At 37.0% G+C, this 19,319-nt stretch overlaps 2 protein-coding genes across 4 annotated transcripts in view; one reads left to right on the top strand and one right to left on the bottom strand.

Moving 5' to 3' along the window:
* Nucleotides 1-18,270, bottom strand: part of CRCP (CGRP receptor component) — a 148,296-nt gene extending 130,026 nt beyond the window's left edge. Inside the window, exons 1-3 of the mRNA XM_053707445.1 lie at nt 18,157-18,270; nt 11,594-11,630; nt 2,921-3,019 (exon numbers count right to left, since the gene is read on the bottom strand). Of these exons, the coding sequence (XP_053563420.1) occupies nt 2,921-3,019; nt 11,594-11,630; nt 18,157-18,164 (144 nt within the window). The 5' untranslated portion in view covers nt 18,165-18,270. The remainder of the gene's footprint in view (nt 1-2,920; nt 3,020-11,593; nt 11,631-18,156) is intronic.
* A 488-nt stretch (nt 18,271-18,758) lies between these two features.
* ASL (argininosuccinate lyase) overlaps nt 18,759-19,319 on the top strand; it is a 122,998-nt gene continuing 122,437 nt past the window's right edge. Inside the window, exon 1 of one of the 3 annotated variants that reach the window (XM_053707443.1) lies at nt 18,759-18,847. The gene's annotated coding sequence lies outside the window, so the exon portion shown is untranslated. Of the gene's footprint in view, nt 18,887-19,319 lie in introns of all 3 variants that reach the window. The other 2 variants (XM_053707442.1, XM_053707444.1) reach the window with 2 other exon arrangements.

The following is a 19,319-nucleotide window of genomic DNA, read 5'->3' on the forward strand; positions in this document are numbered from 1 at the left end:
GAATATGAAGGTATACATCCTGCAAGTCCATTGTGGACATAAAATGTCCTTGCTGAACAAAAGGCAGAATAATCCTTATAGTCACCATTTGAAAGTTGGTACTCTTACATAATGATTCAAAATTTTCAGATCCAGAATTGGTCTGAATGAAATTTCCTTCTTTGGGACAATGAATAGATTTGAATAAAACCCCAGACCCTGTCCCTGAAAAGGAACTGGCATGACTAGCCCTGAAACTCCAGGTCTGAAACACACTTCAGGAAAGCATGAGCTTTAACTGGATTTGCTGGGATACGTGAGATAAAAAAAAAAAACCTTCTCACAGGAGGACTTACTCAGAATCCTATTCGCCCCTGAGAGACAATACTCTGAAACCATTGATTTTAGACAGAATTTATCCAAACATCCATGAAAAAAAAAAACTTAATCTGACCCCTACCAGCTGAGCTGGAATGAGAGTCGCACCTTCATGCGGACTTAGGGGCTGGCTTTTGGTTTCTTAAATGGCTTGGATTTAATCCATTTAATGAAGGTTTCCAATTGGAAACAGATTCCATAGGGAAGGACTAGGTTTTTGTTCCTTATTTGACAAAAAGAACGAAAACGATTAAAAGCTTTAGATTTACCCTTAGATCTCTTATTACCTTGGAAAGAAAGATAGCAATCTAGACTTAAAAAGTCATATCAGCATTCCAATATTTAAGCCACAAAGCTCTTCTAGCTAAAAATAGCTAAAGACATATATCTAACATCCATCTTGATTATATCAAAAATTGGCATCAGAAATGATTAGTATGTTGCAGTAAGCGAACAATGCTAGATAAATCAGAATCCAATTCTTGTTGCGCTAATTCTCCAACAAAAATGTTGATTCAGCTACAACATCAGCCAAAGCAATTGCAGGCCTGAAACGACCTGAAAATAAATAAGCTTTCCTTAGATAAGATTCAAGCTTCCTATCTAAAGGAACTTAAGTACTATCTTCCATAGGAATAAAGGTACGTTCAGCAAGAGTAGAAATAGCCCCATCAACTTTGAGCATCTTTTCCCAAAACTCTATAGAAATTGCTGGTAAAGGATACATGTTTTAAACCTTGAAGAAGGAATAAAAGAAATACCAGGCTTATTCCATTCCTTAGAAATCATATCAGAAATAGCATCAGGAACAAAAAAAAACATCTGGGGTAACCACAGGAGGTTTAAAAACATAATTTACTAGTTCTAATATCAAGAGGACTAGTTTCCACGATATCCAAAATAATTAACACTTCTTTAACAAAGAACGAAAATACTTCATTTTAAATAAATAATTAGATTTGTTAGTGTCAATATCTGAAGAAGGATCTTCTGAATCAGATAGATCCTCATCAGAGGAGGATAATTCATTATGATGTCAGTCATTTGAAATTTCATCAACCTTATGAGAAGTTTCAAAAGAACTTTATATTAATTAGAAGGCAGAATAGCAGACAAAGCCTTCTGAATAGAATCAGTAACAAATTCTTTAAATTTCATACGTATAACATGTACATTAACAGTTGAAGGAATAACAACAGGCAATGTACAATTTACTGATGGACACAATATCTGCATGTTAAGGTTTATCATGATAACCATTACAAATGACATTCGGAAATATAATGCACTTAGCTTTAGTAGAACCGACATCAGGCAGCAAAGATCTAACAGATACTTCTGAGACAGGATCAGATTGAGACATCTTGCAAAATGTAAAATAAAAAATAACATATAAAGCAAAATTTGTCAATTTCCTTATATGACAGTTTCAGGAGTGGGGAAAAAAATGCAAACAGCATAGCCCTCTGATATAGAAAAAGGCAAGAGGCAAATAGTAATGGGGTAATAAATTAATTAAAAAATTTAGCGCCAAGTATGACGCACAACGTGACTGAAATTTTTTGGCGCCAACAACATCCGGAATGACACACTCGCGTCACTAACGAAGCAACCCTGTGTAAGGAACTCGGCGTCAACTACGATGCCGGAAATGACGAACTTGCGTCAACGGACGTACTTTCGCGCCAAAAAATTATTGTGCCAAGAATGAGGCAATAAAGTCTAGCATTTGGCGCACCCACGGGCCTAATCCTGCCCGCAATTTGCAAGAAAAATTTAGTCAGTTTGAAAAAAAGACTAAACCCCAGGTAAAAAAAAATATATCTTAATATGATAAATTTCCCCAAATATGAAACTGACAGTCTGCAAAAGGAAATACATGAACCTTACTCATGGCAAATATAAGTACAATATATATATTTAGAACTTTATATTAATGCATAGTGCCAAACCATAGCCGAGGTGTCTTAGTTAAGAAACAAAAACATACTTACCGAAAGACACCCATCCACATATAGCAGATAGCCAAACCAATACTAAAACAGTTATCAGTAGAGGTAATGGTATATGAGAGTATATCGTCGATCTGAAAAGGGAGGTAGGAGATGAATCTCTACGACCGATAACAGAGAACCTATGAAATAGATCTCGCGTGAGGAAAACCATTGCATTCAATAGGTGATACTTCCTTCACATCCCTCTGATATTCGCTGTACTCAGAGGAATCGGGCATCAAAATGCTGAGAAGCGCATGTCAACGTAGAAATCTTAGCACAAACTTACTTCACCACCTCCATAGGAGGCAAAGTTTGTAAAACTGAATTGTGGGTGTGGTGAGGTGTATTTATAGGCATTTTGAGGTTTGGGAAACTTTGCCCCTCCTGGTAGGATTGTATATCCCATACATCACTAGCTCATGGACTCTTGCCAATTACATGAAAGAAAGGAACATTTCTATAGCATTTGAATGTTGACTTCTAACAAGACTACTGTAAATATAGCAATATATATTCTTCCCCCCTACACACAACAAGCAATTTTGCAAAAAGTGATAAATGTTCACCTCATACATGATGGTGTTAAGATTTTGTTGCCCAGAACTGTTTTTGTTTTTACGATTCTCTCTCTGCTGAGCTTTCAAGTCTGTGAGAAGCTGAAAAACCTAGAAAAAAAAAACAATTATCAATAGTTACCAAACTAGATTGCATATTTTCACTGTAAATCCTAGGGGTTTAAACACATACCTGTCACTGTCTTGTTTTTTGTAAGATAATAATTAAGCCTTGTCCCAGTGTTCAGCTACCTTAACATCTATATAGTCATGTATAGGATGGATGGTTATGTGTAAATACTTTTTTCTAGATATTATCATTTTTTGTACAATGTGTTTCTCATAATTCTGCATCTCTTCCAGCAAGAAAAAAATGAAGGAAGGCATATTGGGAAGTTCCATTTTAGGAGCAAAAAGTTTGTTGCATCCTGTGGAGTCTCCACTAGATGGCAGAGATGGGATTTTGTGAGAAAACATTCACCTAGATTGCACCTGGTATGTGGGTGGGTCATAATCAATTTGTAAGGTATAAATAGGATCACAGTTGTGTATGTTGTTATCTTGACAAAGGCCCAAACAGCGGACGAAACGTTGAAATAAATATATGTTCTTTTGAATGAAGAAACATGAGTTGGAATCATCTGTGAGCTATGTAAATATGGGACAAGATATAGAAATTGCTTATATTTTGTTAATTTCCAATTATCTTGGGCCCCCTGGTAATACCAGTGAGAGAATACAAAGCAACAATAAAAGAAAGGGTGGGAAAGAAATAAAAACATTGATATAAAATCCATAAAGATGAAACTGAAGACAACATCTTCCAACCAAAGCTAGCAGAAGCTGATAGGCAAAGAACAAGTTTTAAAAATAGAAACAAAGTTCCCTTTTTTCTGTAAGCCATAGAGAACATGTGTACAACCAAACCAAAGATGGTAGGTCCAGAAGGAGCCTGATCTGACGAGAATATGATAAGCCCTCTGGAACTTGTTCATTCCATTACTTGTTTGAACACAAAATAACTTGAACAAACCAAATAAAGATGGTTGACCTTGTGAATGTCTACCCAAAATGAGGACCTTGTAACAAAACAAAGAGAAAAAAACAGCTACAAAAGGAATTGAGTCTTCTAGCAGAAACGTAAAACAGGTCACAACTAAGAGGTTAAATTTAGTTAATGCAATACTCCTTATCAGGACTGAATAAAGGAAAAAAGAATGTCTTGACTTCAATAAAAGTCAGAGACAACATTGGCAACAGAGTTTTATAATTTAATCCTGGGATCTTACTTTTGGATCTAAGTAAATTGGGTATGGACCAAGACTTGAAAAGATTGCATAACCAAGAGATCTAAAGCCTCAGATGTTGGAGCACAAGCATCTTACAAAAAGACCAAAACTTTTTAATTAACTGAGATATAATCTTATTTACAGAATACCAACAGACAGCAGAATATCTGCTATGATGCATTATATTGGACCATCCAAAAGAAAAAACAGATCAACAGAGTGTAAACAAAACATTAAGCCAAAAAAATTAAACTGCAGTTAACAGACACTTTCAGCAGTCAAGCCTTAAATCTAAAACTCTAAATATGAAAAGATCTATGGGAGTTTGTCGACCTTAGCACTAGACACCAGTCCCCAAATTCACCTCCAGGCCTCCCAAACAGAATAGAAACAGGCAAAACAGCCAAGTAAAAATAATCAGCTGATTTTTCACCTGTGCCCCAAAAAAGGAGGCCCATTTAGGTAAGCCAGAGAATAGGCCCGATAATCAGTGCCCCAGAGGGAACTAAAGTCTGCATGACAAAAGAGAAGGATACAAATAATGTTATCTTTTCCTTAAAAATTCTCTAGTAGATAAGGAATCAGGAAAAATAGAGAAAACACATATATCAGAGTGAACTCCCAAAACAGAGTATCCAATCCTAGGGCTTGACATCTGGGAAAAAAATGATACATTGTGAAATTGACAAAAGAAACTAGAAGTCATAAATTCATATATGGAAGATTCCATTTGTCCACAATGCTTACAAAAACTAAATTGCAGACTTAGTAATCTGTTGAAAAGACATACTCCCTGCAAAGGAAGTCTGTGCTGAAATACATAAAACCTGAAATATGAATGGCTATCAGAAACTTGCATTGAGCCCGCAAAAATATATAATAAAGTTCTCCTTCAGGACTAACTGACTACTTGTTATGTCATTGCAAAATGAACCAATATCAGCTCTAACACGATAGACTTCCAACAGATTATAAATTCTGAATTCACAAAAGAAGAGCTTCTTTATACAACTGAAAAGGGAGAATGCAGTGAAATAAAAGCCAGCTGTTTCTAGAAATAACAGATCAAAATACTGGAAAATATAACCCCCAGCTATTCAAAAACTTCTTCTGAACTGAAATTTAGCGTTTGATTTCAAAGATTCTTAGGGAGTGGAAATATATCAGCGCAAAAAATTAAAAATCTAGTTAAAAAATGTCTCCAAGTTGGAAAGTTGCTTGCAAGCAGAAGCAAGTGAGAATATGGAATAGGATTTAAAAAACATGAAGAGCTGAAAAGGTAAACCACCCCTCTTGCCCCTAGTTTTGGACAGAGAATATTAATCTTGAAAAATAAAGAGAAAAATAGACCCTTTTCCCTATACAGGCAGGTTTAATGTTACAATAGAAACACGCACTCATCTATAGTAAGTGACAGGTCTGAAAATAATATTACTAGAAAAGAATGCCCTGTACCAAAAATTATAATAGGGTACAGAAAAAATGTGTACTCTGGATCAGACCACAGACCAGGCTGCTATCTTCAAAATTTACTCATGAAGTAATTATGTAGAAAGAATCTAAAGTCTGATTTTTCTCGCCTGTAAAGAAAAGTTGTTTTATTTTATTTATTGTTTCAATTAAATAAACAAAATACATTAAAAAAAAAAAAAAAAACATTAGTTTTGTGCAATAAACATTTTTTTTCTTTCCCAGTGGTGTTACAAACACTTAAACCATATTTATGGCAAGCATAACCATTTATATTTTTCAAAAAGGCAAGGATTAAGTTAATTTCTGAGACATAATCAGATTAAACATAGTGGAGCCTTAAGGCCCTTTTGTCAGGGTGCCAGGAATCAGACTGAGACGAGAAGTGCAAAAATAATCACACCTTTATTAATAGCAAAAAATAATAAAAAGTCCACAGGTCAAATAACAAGCCAGGAGTCAAAACCAGAGCTGATAGTCAGACGAGTCGAGTCAGGAGCCAAAGCGAATAGTCAGACGAGCCTGAAACAGGAACAAGGAAACAGCAGAGTCAGGAATAAGCCAGGGATCAGGAACCAGGAAGGACGTCAGGCAGCCAGGTAATACACAGAACTCTCACAAACAGGTCTGAGACAACGCAAAGGCAAAGCATACTGAACAGAGGCCCTTTAAATTATAAGTGATGACATCACAATTCTGAGACTGCATTCTGTCTCACATGGATGATGCACACCAGTCTGGCAATAAAATGAAGTGCAGGAAATGAGCAGCATCCCCCACAATGCACCATAGTCGGGAAGAGAGGTGAGTAAAATGGGGGAGAAAACCCTGACACCTTCTTACCAGATCTGTAGAAACCATAAATTTAGCAAAAATTTTAAAATAACTAGTACATAGTTTGTCAGAGAAAGTGTTTTGTTTTCTGAAAATCTGCAACAGAAGGTAAAAAGATTGTTAACATTAGAAAAAAAGAATCAGTAAAAATGAACAGAAAATACATCAGGAGGCTGATCATTTAAAGCCCAGCCAGGGTAGAATATAAATCTGACTTCCTGCTCCCTAGATAATTAAAGTGAATGTAAATTTTGATGAATTAGTGTCTGGTTTTTAATAATGCTATTAAAAACAAGGGCACTTTAATTCATCAAAATTGACATTTCACTAGTTTTCCTCAAAATCTTACCTTTTAATCCTGGCAGCAGCTCCAGCGATTCCCCCGGCCGTCGGAAGCCTCTGTGACGTCAGAAATGACGAATCCGGCTTCCTCCAATCACGGCTCCCCCCGGGGGAATCTTGGCCTGATGCAACGCAGTGATTGGAGGAAGCCGGATTCGTCATTTTGGACCCGCGAAGGCGGCTTGCGACGGGCGGAGGAATCGTTGGAGCGGCTGCCAGGATTAAAAGGTAAGTTTTTGAAGAAAATTCGTGAAATGCCAATTTTGATTAATTAAAGTGCCCTTGTTTTTAATAGCATTATTAAAAAACAGGGACTAATTCATCAAAATTGACATTCACTTTAAAGGCAGGTGATTAAAAAGGGGCATGGATGAAAAACTAGGCCAAGAAAAAAAACTGCAGCATTAAAAAAGAGTGACCTATGAAGAAACAAAAAAGGTAAGAATAAATACTATCAGACTTAACAAAAACCTTGAAAAAAGAAAGCAAATGTTTCCACCAAAAAAGAAGATGAAATACATTTTACATGTTTGTAATTGTGCTTCAAACGTTATATTATCACACAATGAATAGTATACAGCTTGCAGTTAGATAGTCCTGCTTATATTATCACACAATGAATAGTATACAGCTTGCAGTTAGATAGTCCTGCTTATATTATCACACAATGAATAGTATACAGCTTGCAGTTAGATAGTCCTGCTTATATTATCAAACAATGAATAGTATACAGCTTGCAGTTAGATAGTCCTGCTTATATTATCACACAATGAATAATATACAACCTGTAGATAGATAGCTCTGCTAATAATGAAATAAGACTCCCTGGTGGAGATAAATTCCTTTCAAATTATGCTCCATTCTTTTATCCATTACATCTTTAAAAGATCCAGCATCATAAAAATGGGAAAAATTCTTATATATTTTTTCAGATATCTCAAGCTGCTTTACAGATCTTGCAAAAATATTTGAATATATAGACTTTAAAGCATCGGAAACAGGAGAATACTGGTCTGGTGCAAAATTTGAACTAAACCAATCAGATGATACTTGAGACAGTTCATCTTCAATGCCCAGGGAACTCTTAATCCCTTTAATAAACTCTGAAATATTTGCAGTGTCAAACACCATAGGTAAGTCAGATTCAAATCTTCACCATTAGAGGCACAGTCAAGATTTTGCAAATTATCCATAGAGCCCTCAGATGAATCAGAAAAGCTTCCACCATAAATCTATCCAATACACACTTTACAAAGTTTCTTGTCTTACCAGCAAGGATAAACACAAAGGGAACAGGTGGGCATAGGTTGGGCTGTATTGCTAAGAAAGAGGCAGAACCAGCCATAAATAAATAGTATGTGATATAAAATAGGTAAATAATCATACCTTATAGTTGCCCCTGATCCCTCCTGGGCTGTAATGGGTTAAGGCTAAAGCTGAGGTTGATCACTCTCACAATCCATGATAATGCTGGATATACATAACATATATATATGTGTGTGTATATATATATATATATATATATATATATATATATATATACACATATATATATATATATATATATATATATATATATACACACACATATATATATATATATATATATATATATATATATATATATATATATACACACACATATATATATATATATATATATATATATATATATATATATATATATATATATATATATATATAGCCCTAGAAGCTTATTAAAAACTATCCTTTTTTCAAAAAGCTGAAGTGCTATGAACGAGCACTCACAAAAATGCAGACGGCAAACACCAAAAGCAGCTTTGAAGTGCAGAAATCTTCATGAAGAGAGAAACAAAAACGCTGCAAGTTAAAGATCTCGGCAAGGCTTAAATGGATTCGCACACAAGCGTGCGAAAATGACGGCCCTCAGACGTGGCCGCTGCGACGTCCCTTACCAATGATGTCACGATAACATGGCAGCCCCCACAAGGAAACCGTAGGGAATGATTTTCCACCGCCTATCACCACAACAGTGACCGCGGTCACAGAAAAAATGGCGTCAGACAGCTGGGAAGATCACCAGCTCTAGTATGCGGCCAAGGTAAGTCATCCAAGGAAGGGAATATTTCATAGCCCAGAAGAAAAGCACGGAGAGGGACTCCTAGCCCTGTCCACCTAGCGGGCTGGACAGAACTAGGAGGAGGAAGGGGTGGTGTCCCACTGGAGAGGAGGTCTCACTAGTAAGTATTACCAGGGGGCCAAGATTAAATTATTATAAGTGTTTTTATGGGGGGCCCTAAATGAGTAACTAACAGGACTAGTACCTAGCCAGCATGTGAGATGTGTGGACAGATATTAAAGATTATTAGACACTTTGTGGGGTCATAAAAGTGTATCAAATACTCAGAAAATCCACTATCTGGCAGAAGTTATGCAAGAATGTTATACATTAGCAAGAGCACTAGATGGTAGCACTATTTCCTGCCACATAGTGCTTCAGACATGTGCAGACTACCTATCTAGAAATCTCTTCAACAAAAAATCCACGAGAATGAAGCCAATTGGATAACATGTAAATTGGAAACTTTTTTAAAATTGTACGCTATTTCTGAATAATAAAAGAAAAAAAAATTGGGTCTCATATACCTTTAATGTGTATGCATATATAATGTCTAAAATATGCTTCTGAATATGCTACTGAATCAGGTTCATGTTTTTTGTTGTCATTGCTGAAATACTGTTTGCATTTTTCCTCCAAGAAAATGTTGCCAGCCGGGTGGCATTATGAAGCGTTTGGGCCCAGGGCAGTGTAATATTTTGCCTTCTAATAGGATTTTTTGTTACTTATATGTAATTTAATGATAATTTGTGCAACAAACATTGGAAAAAATTATATTGCCTAATTTTAGCTTAATATCGGCTTAAATTTTAGCTGGGTAGTATGCCCTTTACGTAGATTCTGTGCAAAACACTGGTTTCTCATTTTATTCAAGTAAAAGTTTGACTTAAAGTGCTGGAACTGCTTCAGAGCTAGACTAATAGTTGTCAACGCTAGAGCTTTTAATGGCTGAGACAAATGTTAATGGATTTGCAGCTCTTGAGAAGGACACTAAAAAGACAACTTCACAAAACAATGTCAATTCTCCCACTGTATATTCTCTAGAAGCCCAAAATGATGAGTTATATTTATCTCCACTACAGTGAAAGAATTTTAGGAATCAAAGAATATGACTCCAAAATCATTCAGGACAGAAAGGTCAGAATTTAAACGTGCATGGATACATTACATTTTAAACAGGAGCATGCTTGCAATATATTTCCATAAGAAAGTAAGTTCATGCATAAGGTAAAATAATTTTATACTGGTCCATATGTTCCTCCCCCCCAGTTTCCTGGTTTCTCATAGTGTGACGTAGAGAGCAGTCCCACCCGCTCTCTACGTAGTCATCCATGCGCGATCCTGTGCAGATCTAAACTAGCGCATATAGACTCAGAATTGCAGGACACAAAGCTGCATGCACATACTAACCAGGGGGTGTTTATGTAAAGGGTCTGGACACCAAAGGGGGAATGCAGTGATTGGATCAAGCCGGATTTCTCATAGAGAAAAAAAATAAAGAGATGCGGGCAGAGGAACGGAGTGATGTTTACAATCACTAAATGGGCTTTATTTTAACCCCTTGAATGCCAACGACGGCTCTGAGCCGTCGCAGAGTTTCCCACTCAGATGCTAACGATGGCTCAAAGCCGTCGATTTTCCCCCCTTAAGGGAAATCTGGGGGCTTCCACCCGCTCCTACCACGGCGATCGGGCATGTATAGTGACAGGCATCACCCAGGCTTCATGTTTTGCGTGGTGACGTCACTGCGCAACTTTATTTAAAAATTACAATAACAAGTATAGGGAACGGGGGCATGCTGCTTAGAAGCTTGTATCTCAGGCATCTAAGCAGCTGCAGACCCCCAAGACCCACTGTTGGAAAGGTAATCGTCTAACCTTTCCAATTGTGTAAGTCTTGCGGATATAAAAAAAAATTATATATATATATATATATAAACTTAAATCAGCTTAGCACTCAAAGGGTTAAGAATGAAGCGTCTTTTAATGAATGAAAGTGTCCCTCTTTTTATTAATAATTACATATAGTGTGAATTTAAACGACAAAGTTTACAATCACTTTAAATTTTGTACTGTACAAGTAGATCAAATTGTGAAAATAATAGACCCCAGCTGACTAAAGCATGATCATATTTAGCCTATAAGCATTCCCTACTACAAGCCCAGTTGAACACTAAAATAATCTAACATTAAAAAAGGTGCAATGCATCAATCCCATCTGAAAACCCAGAAACCAAAATAATGAGACAGTAGTGCCAAATGAATCCAAAATAAATAGACAATGTTCCTTTCTATCAGCATATAAACAGGGTTATATTGTTGATAAATTAGCTCAGATATCAGTTGAGGAAATCCAGGGGCAAGCACTTGTGGATAACTTGACAGAGGGGCTTCTCTGTAATTGCCTATAACTCAAATTCATTTGTAATCTACACATTATCCAATTTAAAGCATGTTTTGTATTTTTTTGTTTTGTTTTATGTATATTTTCTGTTTTCATGATGTAATCCTCACATTGACTAAATATTTATAGATTCTTAACATACTACACAAATATTTTCATTTTCCCACTGAGAATATTTGTATAAAAGGCCCACTAAACAATAATATATGTTATCACAAAAAAATAAATAAGAATATATATTTGTACCTCATAATTACTCAGCAGAGCTGCATTTGCATCTTTCCTGAAAAACAAAAAATAAAATAGATAAGATAAATTAAATTAAAAACTTGTTACTGAATATAAATTTAAAAAACATTCAGTGTCTCTAGCAGAAGTCTACATTGCTTATGCTCCTTTCTATCATAGACGTTTGCTTAGGAACACTGAATGGTAAAAGGTTGTAGAATCATATATTAGTGACTGGTGAACTAATGTAATGTATACGTGTTAGCAATAAACACATAGTTGTGCTATTTGAATGATGAGAAAAAAAAAAGTAACCTCACCCGGGTTAGCCCCCCCATATTAAAAATTTTAACAAATGATCATTCCATTTGTTAGATCAGGTTAGATCAACTGTTTTTTCGTTAGATCTACTCTAAAATATGAAATATTAACAATCTTTTTCAGGGGGGGCTAACCCGCAGCCAGCCCCTCTCAACAAAAATTTTGACAAAATGTTATTGATTATGATAGCTCCACGTTAGATCAGGTTTGATCAGCCAAAAGTTTTGTTAGATCTAGTCTAATTACTGAGATATTGCATTTTTAATGAGGGGGCTCTAGCCCCCCTCAACTGAAATCTGGACCAAATTTTATTGATTTTGATAGATATACATTAGATCAGGTTAGATAAACTGTTTTTTTTCGTTAGATCTATCACGCAAGCGGCAGTATTAACAATCCTAGTTTGTGTGTGGGGGAGGCGTGATCCCCGGGTTAGCCCCCCTCAACTGAAATCTGGACCAAATTTTATTGCTTTTGATAGATATACTTTAGATCAGGTTAGATCAACTGTTTTTTTCGTTAGATCTATCACGCAAGCGGCGGTATTAACAATCCTATTTTGTGTGCGAGGGAGTGTGACAGGGTTGTGGGGTGAGTGTGACAGTGCGAGAGAAGGTGAGTGTGACAGGATTAGTGGGTTAATGTGATCAGGTGAGTGTGGCAGGGTGAAGGGGGTGTGTGTGACAAAGTGATAGACAGGGTCGGGGTGGGACCAAAAATAGGCCCAAGCATTTTAAGGCAAAGCAGCCCATCCCAATTTCTTGTCAACACCAGAATTTTTGTTGTTTAAAAAGATAGATAATCCCTTTATTACCCATTCCCCAGTTTTGCACAACCAGCACAGTTATAATAATATACTTTTTACCTCTGTGATTACCCTGTATCTAAGCCCCTGCAGACTGCCCCTTATCTCAGTTATAATAATATACTTTTTACCTCTGTGATTACCTTGTATCTAAGCCTCTGCAGACTGCTCCTTATCTCAGTTATATTAATATATTTTTTACCTCTGTGATTAGCCTGTATCTAAGCCTCTGCAGACTGCTCCTTATCTCAGTTATATTAATATATTTTTTACCTCTGTGATAACCTTGTATCTAAGCCTCTGAAGACTGCCCCTTATCTCAGTTATATTAATATACCTTTTACCTCGGTGCTTACCCTGTTATCTAAGCATGTTCTAACAGCCCCCTGATTACATGACATTTTATTTATTATGTGTTGACTTTCATTTTAGCCAGTTAGTGCAGTGTCTGCCACAAGCCACGGGCGTGATCACAATGTTATTTATATGGCTCACATGAACTAGCTCTCCCCTGTTGTGAAAAGTAAATAAAAAAGCATGTGATAAGAGGCGGCCTTTAAGGGCTTAGAAATTATCATATGAGCCTTCCTAGGTTTTGCGTTTAACTAAGAATACCAAGAGAACAAAGCAAAATTGGTGATAAAAGTAAATTGGAAAGCTGTTTAAAATTGTATGCCCTATTTGAAACATAAAAAGTTTTTTTGGGACTTGACTGTCCCTTTAACAGTCGCTTGTCCAGGATGATTGAAATGCTGTGCTATAATGCAACTGTTTGCACCACAGCAGGGGATGGCGTTGCGCAAGAATCCTCTTGTGCAAAATTACATTTTACCTTGCTTTGAAACATGGCCACCTGCAGGGATTGTAAATATACCCCAATGTGTGACATCCAGCACTAGAGAAATACACTTGTATGAACGCAGACCCCACATACAGACACTCATTTGCACGCACATCACACATACAACCACTTACACTCATGTGTAAGCAGATCACACATACACCGTCTTGCAAACACACTCATATCCAAGCACATCACACATACACCCACTCATATGCACGCACATCACACATACACACACTCATGCACGCACATCACACATACACACACTCATATGTAAGCACATCACACATACACACACTCATATGTAAGCACATCACACATACACACTCATATGCACGCACATCACACATACACACACTCATATGCACGCACATCACACATACACACACTCATATGTAAGCACATCACACATACACACTCATATGCACGCACATCACACATACACACACTCATATGCACGCACATCACACATACACACACTCATATGTAAGCAGATCACACATACACCTTCTTACACACACACATATGCACACACATCACACACTCATATGAACGCACATCACACATACACACACTCATATGCAAGCACATCACACATACACCTTCTTACACACACACTCATATGCACGCACATCACACATACACACTCATATGCAAGCACATCACACATACACACACTCATATGCAAGCACATCACACATACACACACATCACACATACACACACTCATATGTAAGCAGATCACACATACACCCACTTCCAAACACACTCATATGCAAGCACATCACACACACACACTCATATGCAAGCACATCACACACACACACTCATATGCAAGCACATCACACACACACTCATATGCAAGCACATCACACACACACACACTCATATGCAAGCACATCACACACACATCACACATATACCCACTTAAGGCTGTGACACACATACAAGCATACATATATACACATACAAGCATACATATATACACACACACACACAAGTATAAATATACACACATGCACATACACACACACACACAAGTATACATATATATATATATATATATACATACACACACACACACACACAAGCATACATATATACATATACACACGCATACATATATACACACACACGCATACATATATACATATATATATATATATATATATATATATATATATATATATATATATATATATACACACACACACATACACACACAAGCATAAATATACACACATTCACATACAAGCATATATATATACACACATGCACAAGCTCTTCCCTCCTGACCTGCGCGCTGCCTGGGGACAGCTCAACAGGAGCCGGGGACATTTCCGGGACATAATTTTTCCAGGGACAGTCTCCTCAATCCGGGGACTGTCCCCTAAAATCGGGGACGTCTGGTCACCCTATCATAAGAAATGTGTTGCATAGCATCTTCAACAAGTCTTCTTCTTTGTTCCATACCTGGGAGAGGTTCACCAGTGTGATCCATGGAGATGATGGAGGGTTAATCTCATAAAGTATTAACTTCCATATCTCTTACATCAAGATGTAAGAGATATGAAAGTTAATACTTATTATAATAAAATCAGCAATATTAAATGTGATAATAGGAGATGCATTACTTGTAATTTTATAGAACACAATACTAAAGAATGTATTTCTTCTGTTATAGGACAAATGTATACTATAAAATAATCCCATAAAGTGTAGAATAATCTTCCATTCCCTGCTTCCTACACCCTGGTGGTATGTGGGGGGCGTAGTTTGTCACTGCTGGATGTCTCTTGGTCTTGTGCAGAGCTTTGGGGCGGGGTTATAATAACGCCCCTCACAGGCCAAATAGACACAGTGCGTGCGAAAGCACTGAATGGTCTGTGCATGGACATGCGCTTCTGCATGCTACAGAATTCTGCCTCTTGCATGATAGATCTAACAAAAAAAACAGTTGATCTAACCTGATCTAACGTATATCTATTAAATTCAATAAAATTTGGTCCAGATTTTAGCTGAGGGGGGGCTAGTCCAGTGATCACCCCTCCCCCGCACACAAAATAGGATTGTGAATACGGCCGCTTGCATGACAGATCTAACGAAAAAATAGCTGATCTAACCTGATCTACCGCATATCTATCAAAATCAATAAAATTTGGTCCAGATTTCAGTTGGGGGGGGGGGGGGGGGGCTAGCCCAGTGATCACCCCTCCCCCACACACAAACTAGGATTGTGAGTACCGCCGCTTGCGCGATAGATCTAACGAAAAAAAAACAGTTGCTCTAACCTGATCTAACGTATATCTATCAAAATCAATCAAAATTGGTCCAGATTTCAATTGAGGGGGGGCTAACCCAGGGATCACCCCTCCCCCGCACACAAAATAAGATTGCAATTACCGCCACTTGCGTGAAAGATTAACGAAAAAAATAACTGATCTAACTTATATCAATCAAAATCAATAAAATATGGTCAAGATTTCAGTTGAAGGGGGGATAACCCAGGGATCACCCCTCCCCCGCAGACAAACTAGGATTGTGAATACTGCCGCTTGTGTGACAGATTTAACGAAAAAAACAGTTGATCTAACGTATATCTATCAAAAACAATAAAATTTGGTCCAGATTTCAGTTGAGGGGGGGCTAACACGGGGATCGCCCCTCCCCCGCACACAAAATAGGATTTTTAATACCGCCGTTTGCGTGATAGATCTAACGAAGAAAACATTTGATCTAACCTGATCTAACGTATATCTATCAAATTCAATAAAATTTGGTCCGGATTTCAGTTGAGGGGGGGCTAGCCCGGTGATCAACCCTCCCCCGCACACAAACTAGGATTGTGTATATCGCCGCTTGCGTGATAGATCTAATAAAAAAACAGTTGATCTAACCTGATCTAACGTATATCTATCAAAAACAATCAAATTTGGTCCAGATTTCAGTTGAGGGGGAGCTAGCCCAGTGATCACCCCGCATACAAAATAGGATTGTGAATACCGCCGCTTGCGTGATAGATCTAACAAAAAAATTAGTTGATCTAACGTATATCTATCAAAATCAATAAAATTTGGTCCAGATTTCAGTTGAGGGGTGATAACCTGGGGATCACCCCTCCCCCGCACACAAACTAGGATTGTGAATACAGCTGCTTGCGTGATAGATCTAACGAAAAAAACGGTTGATCTAACGTATATCTATCAAAATCAATAAAATTTGGTCCAGATTTCAGTTGAGGGGTGATAACCTGGGGATCACCCCTCCCCCGCACACAAACTAGGATTGTGAATACAGCTGCTTGCGTGATAGATCTAACGAAAAAAACGGTTGATCTAACGTATATCTATCAAAATCAATAAAATTTGGTCCAGATTTCAGTTGAGGGGTGATAACCTGGGGATCACCCCTCCCCCGCACACAAACTAGGATTGTGAATACCGCTGCTTGCGTGATAGATCTAACGAAAAATACAGTTGATCTAACCTGATCTAACGTATATATATCAAAATCAATAAAATTTGGTCCAGATTTCAGTTGAAGGGGGGCTAACCCGGGGATCACCCCTCCCCCGCACACAAATAGGATTGTTAATACTGCCGCTTGCGTGATAGATCTAACCTGATCTAACGTATATCTATCAAAATCAATAAAATTTGGTCCAGATTTCAGTAAAGGGGGGGGGGCTAACCCGGGGATCACCCCTCCCCCGCACACAAAATAGGATTGTTAATACCGCCGCTTGCATGATAGATCTAACGAAAAAAACAGTTGATCTAACCTGATCTAACGTATATCTATCAAAATCAATTAAATTTGGTCCAGATTTCATTAAAAATGCAATATCTCAGTAATTAGACTAGATCTAACAAAACTTTTGGCTGATCAAACCTGATCTAACGTGGAGCTATCATAATCAATAACATTTTGTCAAATTTTTTGTTGAGGGGGGGACTGGCTACGGGTTAGCCCCCCCTGAAAAAGATTGTTAATATTTCATATTTTAGAGTAGAGCTAACGAAAAAAAAACAGTTGATCTAACAAAGATCTAACAAATGGAGTGCTCATTTGTTAAAATTTTGAATATGGGGGTGCTAACCCGGGTGAGGTAAAAAAAAGTAAGCATGTTGTAGTTGACATGTTCATTAGAGGTGACACTGATGGCCACATTCTTTGTTGCACTATAAAACAGACTACAGTTACGACTGATATACACCTGTAAATGCTTGTGACCATATATAAAGGGGAAGAGTCAGGTCAGTCACACAAACAGGGTCTATTTGGCCAAGCAGCAAGGTCTGATTTTACCACCGTCTGGATGAATACGTCATATTATTCATATCCAATAAGAGATCGATATTTGATATTATATGATTTTGTTCATATTAATTTACTATGTGTCTAAGCAATAAAGCAAAGCCTTGTTATAAAAAAAACACAATCTTTAATGTTCCGTTTTAAAACATCATTCCTCGTACAACAGGTCACAAATACACGCTATCTCAAGCAGCAAATGGGTATTCAGCTGTTAAATCACTATGAAATAAAAAATAACCAGTTAACCCGCACTGTAGTTAAACCCCAAGATATCACAAAATACGAATATCTTACACTTCCATGCTGCTTCCACACCGAGGTGCATCACGAGCTCATATCCCTCAGAAACCTAAACATAAATCATTGGTTCCGGTGTTCTTTCCTACTCCAACATAACCTTATGGAAAAAAAAACAATCTGAAAACAACAGATAAAATATGCGAATGTTTTGTGAGCTCTGATGTAACCAGTGTGACTTCTACAAAACCTGATTTGATGGAAATGTGATGGGAAAAAGTGTTACTTTATAGTAATCATATTAAAAAGGAGAAACAAAATGCTACAGGCAATAATAGTATAGCTGGTATGGCTTATTCTATATTATTGGGCTGCTCTTAAAAAAGTTATAAATATATTATAAGTAATAAGTAAATAATATTTGTATACGTTTATTAAAATCTGCTCACTGCTTTGTAAGAGGCGTAAAAGTAAGCAAGCTGACGTCAGTATGAATAAGTTAAATAATCAATGGAAGAATCCACATTTGAATTGTGAAAGCAAAACAACAAACTATCCATTCACATGTCACTCAGATACGACCACAGATTTTGCAACCTTGATTGGCTAATAAAGGGGGAAAAAGGCGGGATTAAAATATGACATCATCCCTGTAAAGTAAAGAGAGGCCACTAGTAGAATAGGAAGGAGACAGAGACTGTCACAGGATCAGCATAACCTGGGGAGCAGAGCAGCATCAAGTGAATAAGTAGGTGAATATAAGTATCTGCATACATTGTAGTAATAGGTAAGAATGAGCATGTGTTTGAGGCACAGAATTACATTGCTATGTGCTAATATAAATTTATAAAAAGGTTTTGTTTCCTGATTGGAAGATGTGGTGTTGTCCAGGAAATAGATATGATAAATCCCCTCCATCAATACAAAGCTATAAGTTCTGGAGTTAAATGAATAAAATATTCAGTTTATTGTACTGATAAATGAGCATTCTACTTTAGTCCAAGTGCACATATAGTAAGCAAATATTCTGTATGCATATGAATTGTTTTTTAATTTAATTTAAAGGGACAGTAAAGTCAAAATGAAACTTTCATTATTCAGATAGAGAATGTGATTTAAAACAACTTTCACATGTACTTATATTATAAAATATGCTTTGTTCTTTTCATATCCTTTGTTGAACAGTAAAGCTAGGTAGGCTGATAGGAGCTCAGGAGCCG

This window comes from Bombina bombina, chromosome 3, assembly GCF_027579735.1.
Source record: "Bombina bombina isolate aBomBom1 chromosome 3, aBomBom1.pri, whole genome shotgun sequence".
NCBI classification, from domain to species: Eukaryota; Metazoa; Chordata; class Amphibia; order Anura; family Bombinatoridae; genus Bombina; species Bombina bombina.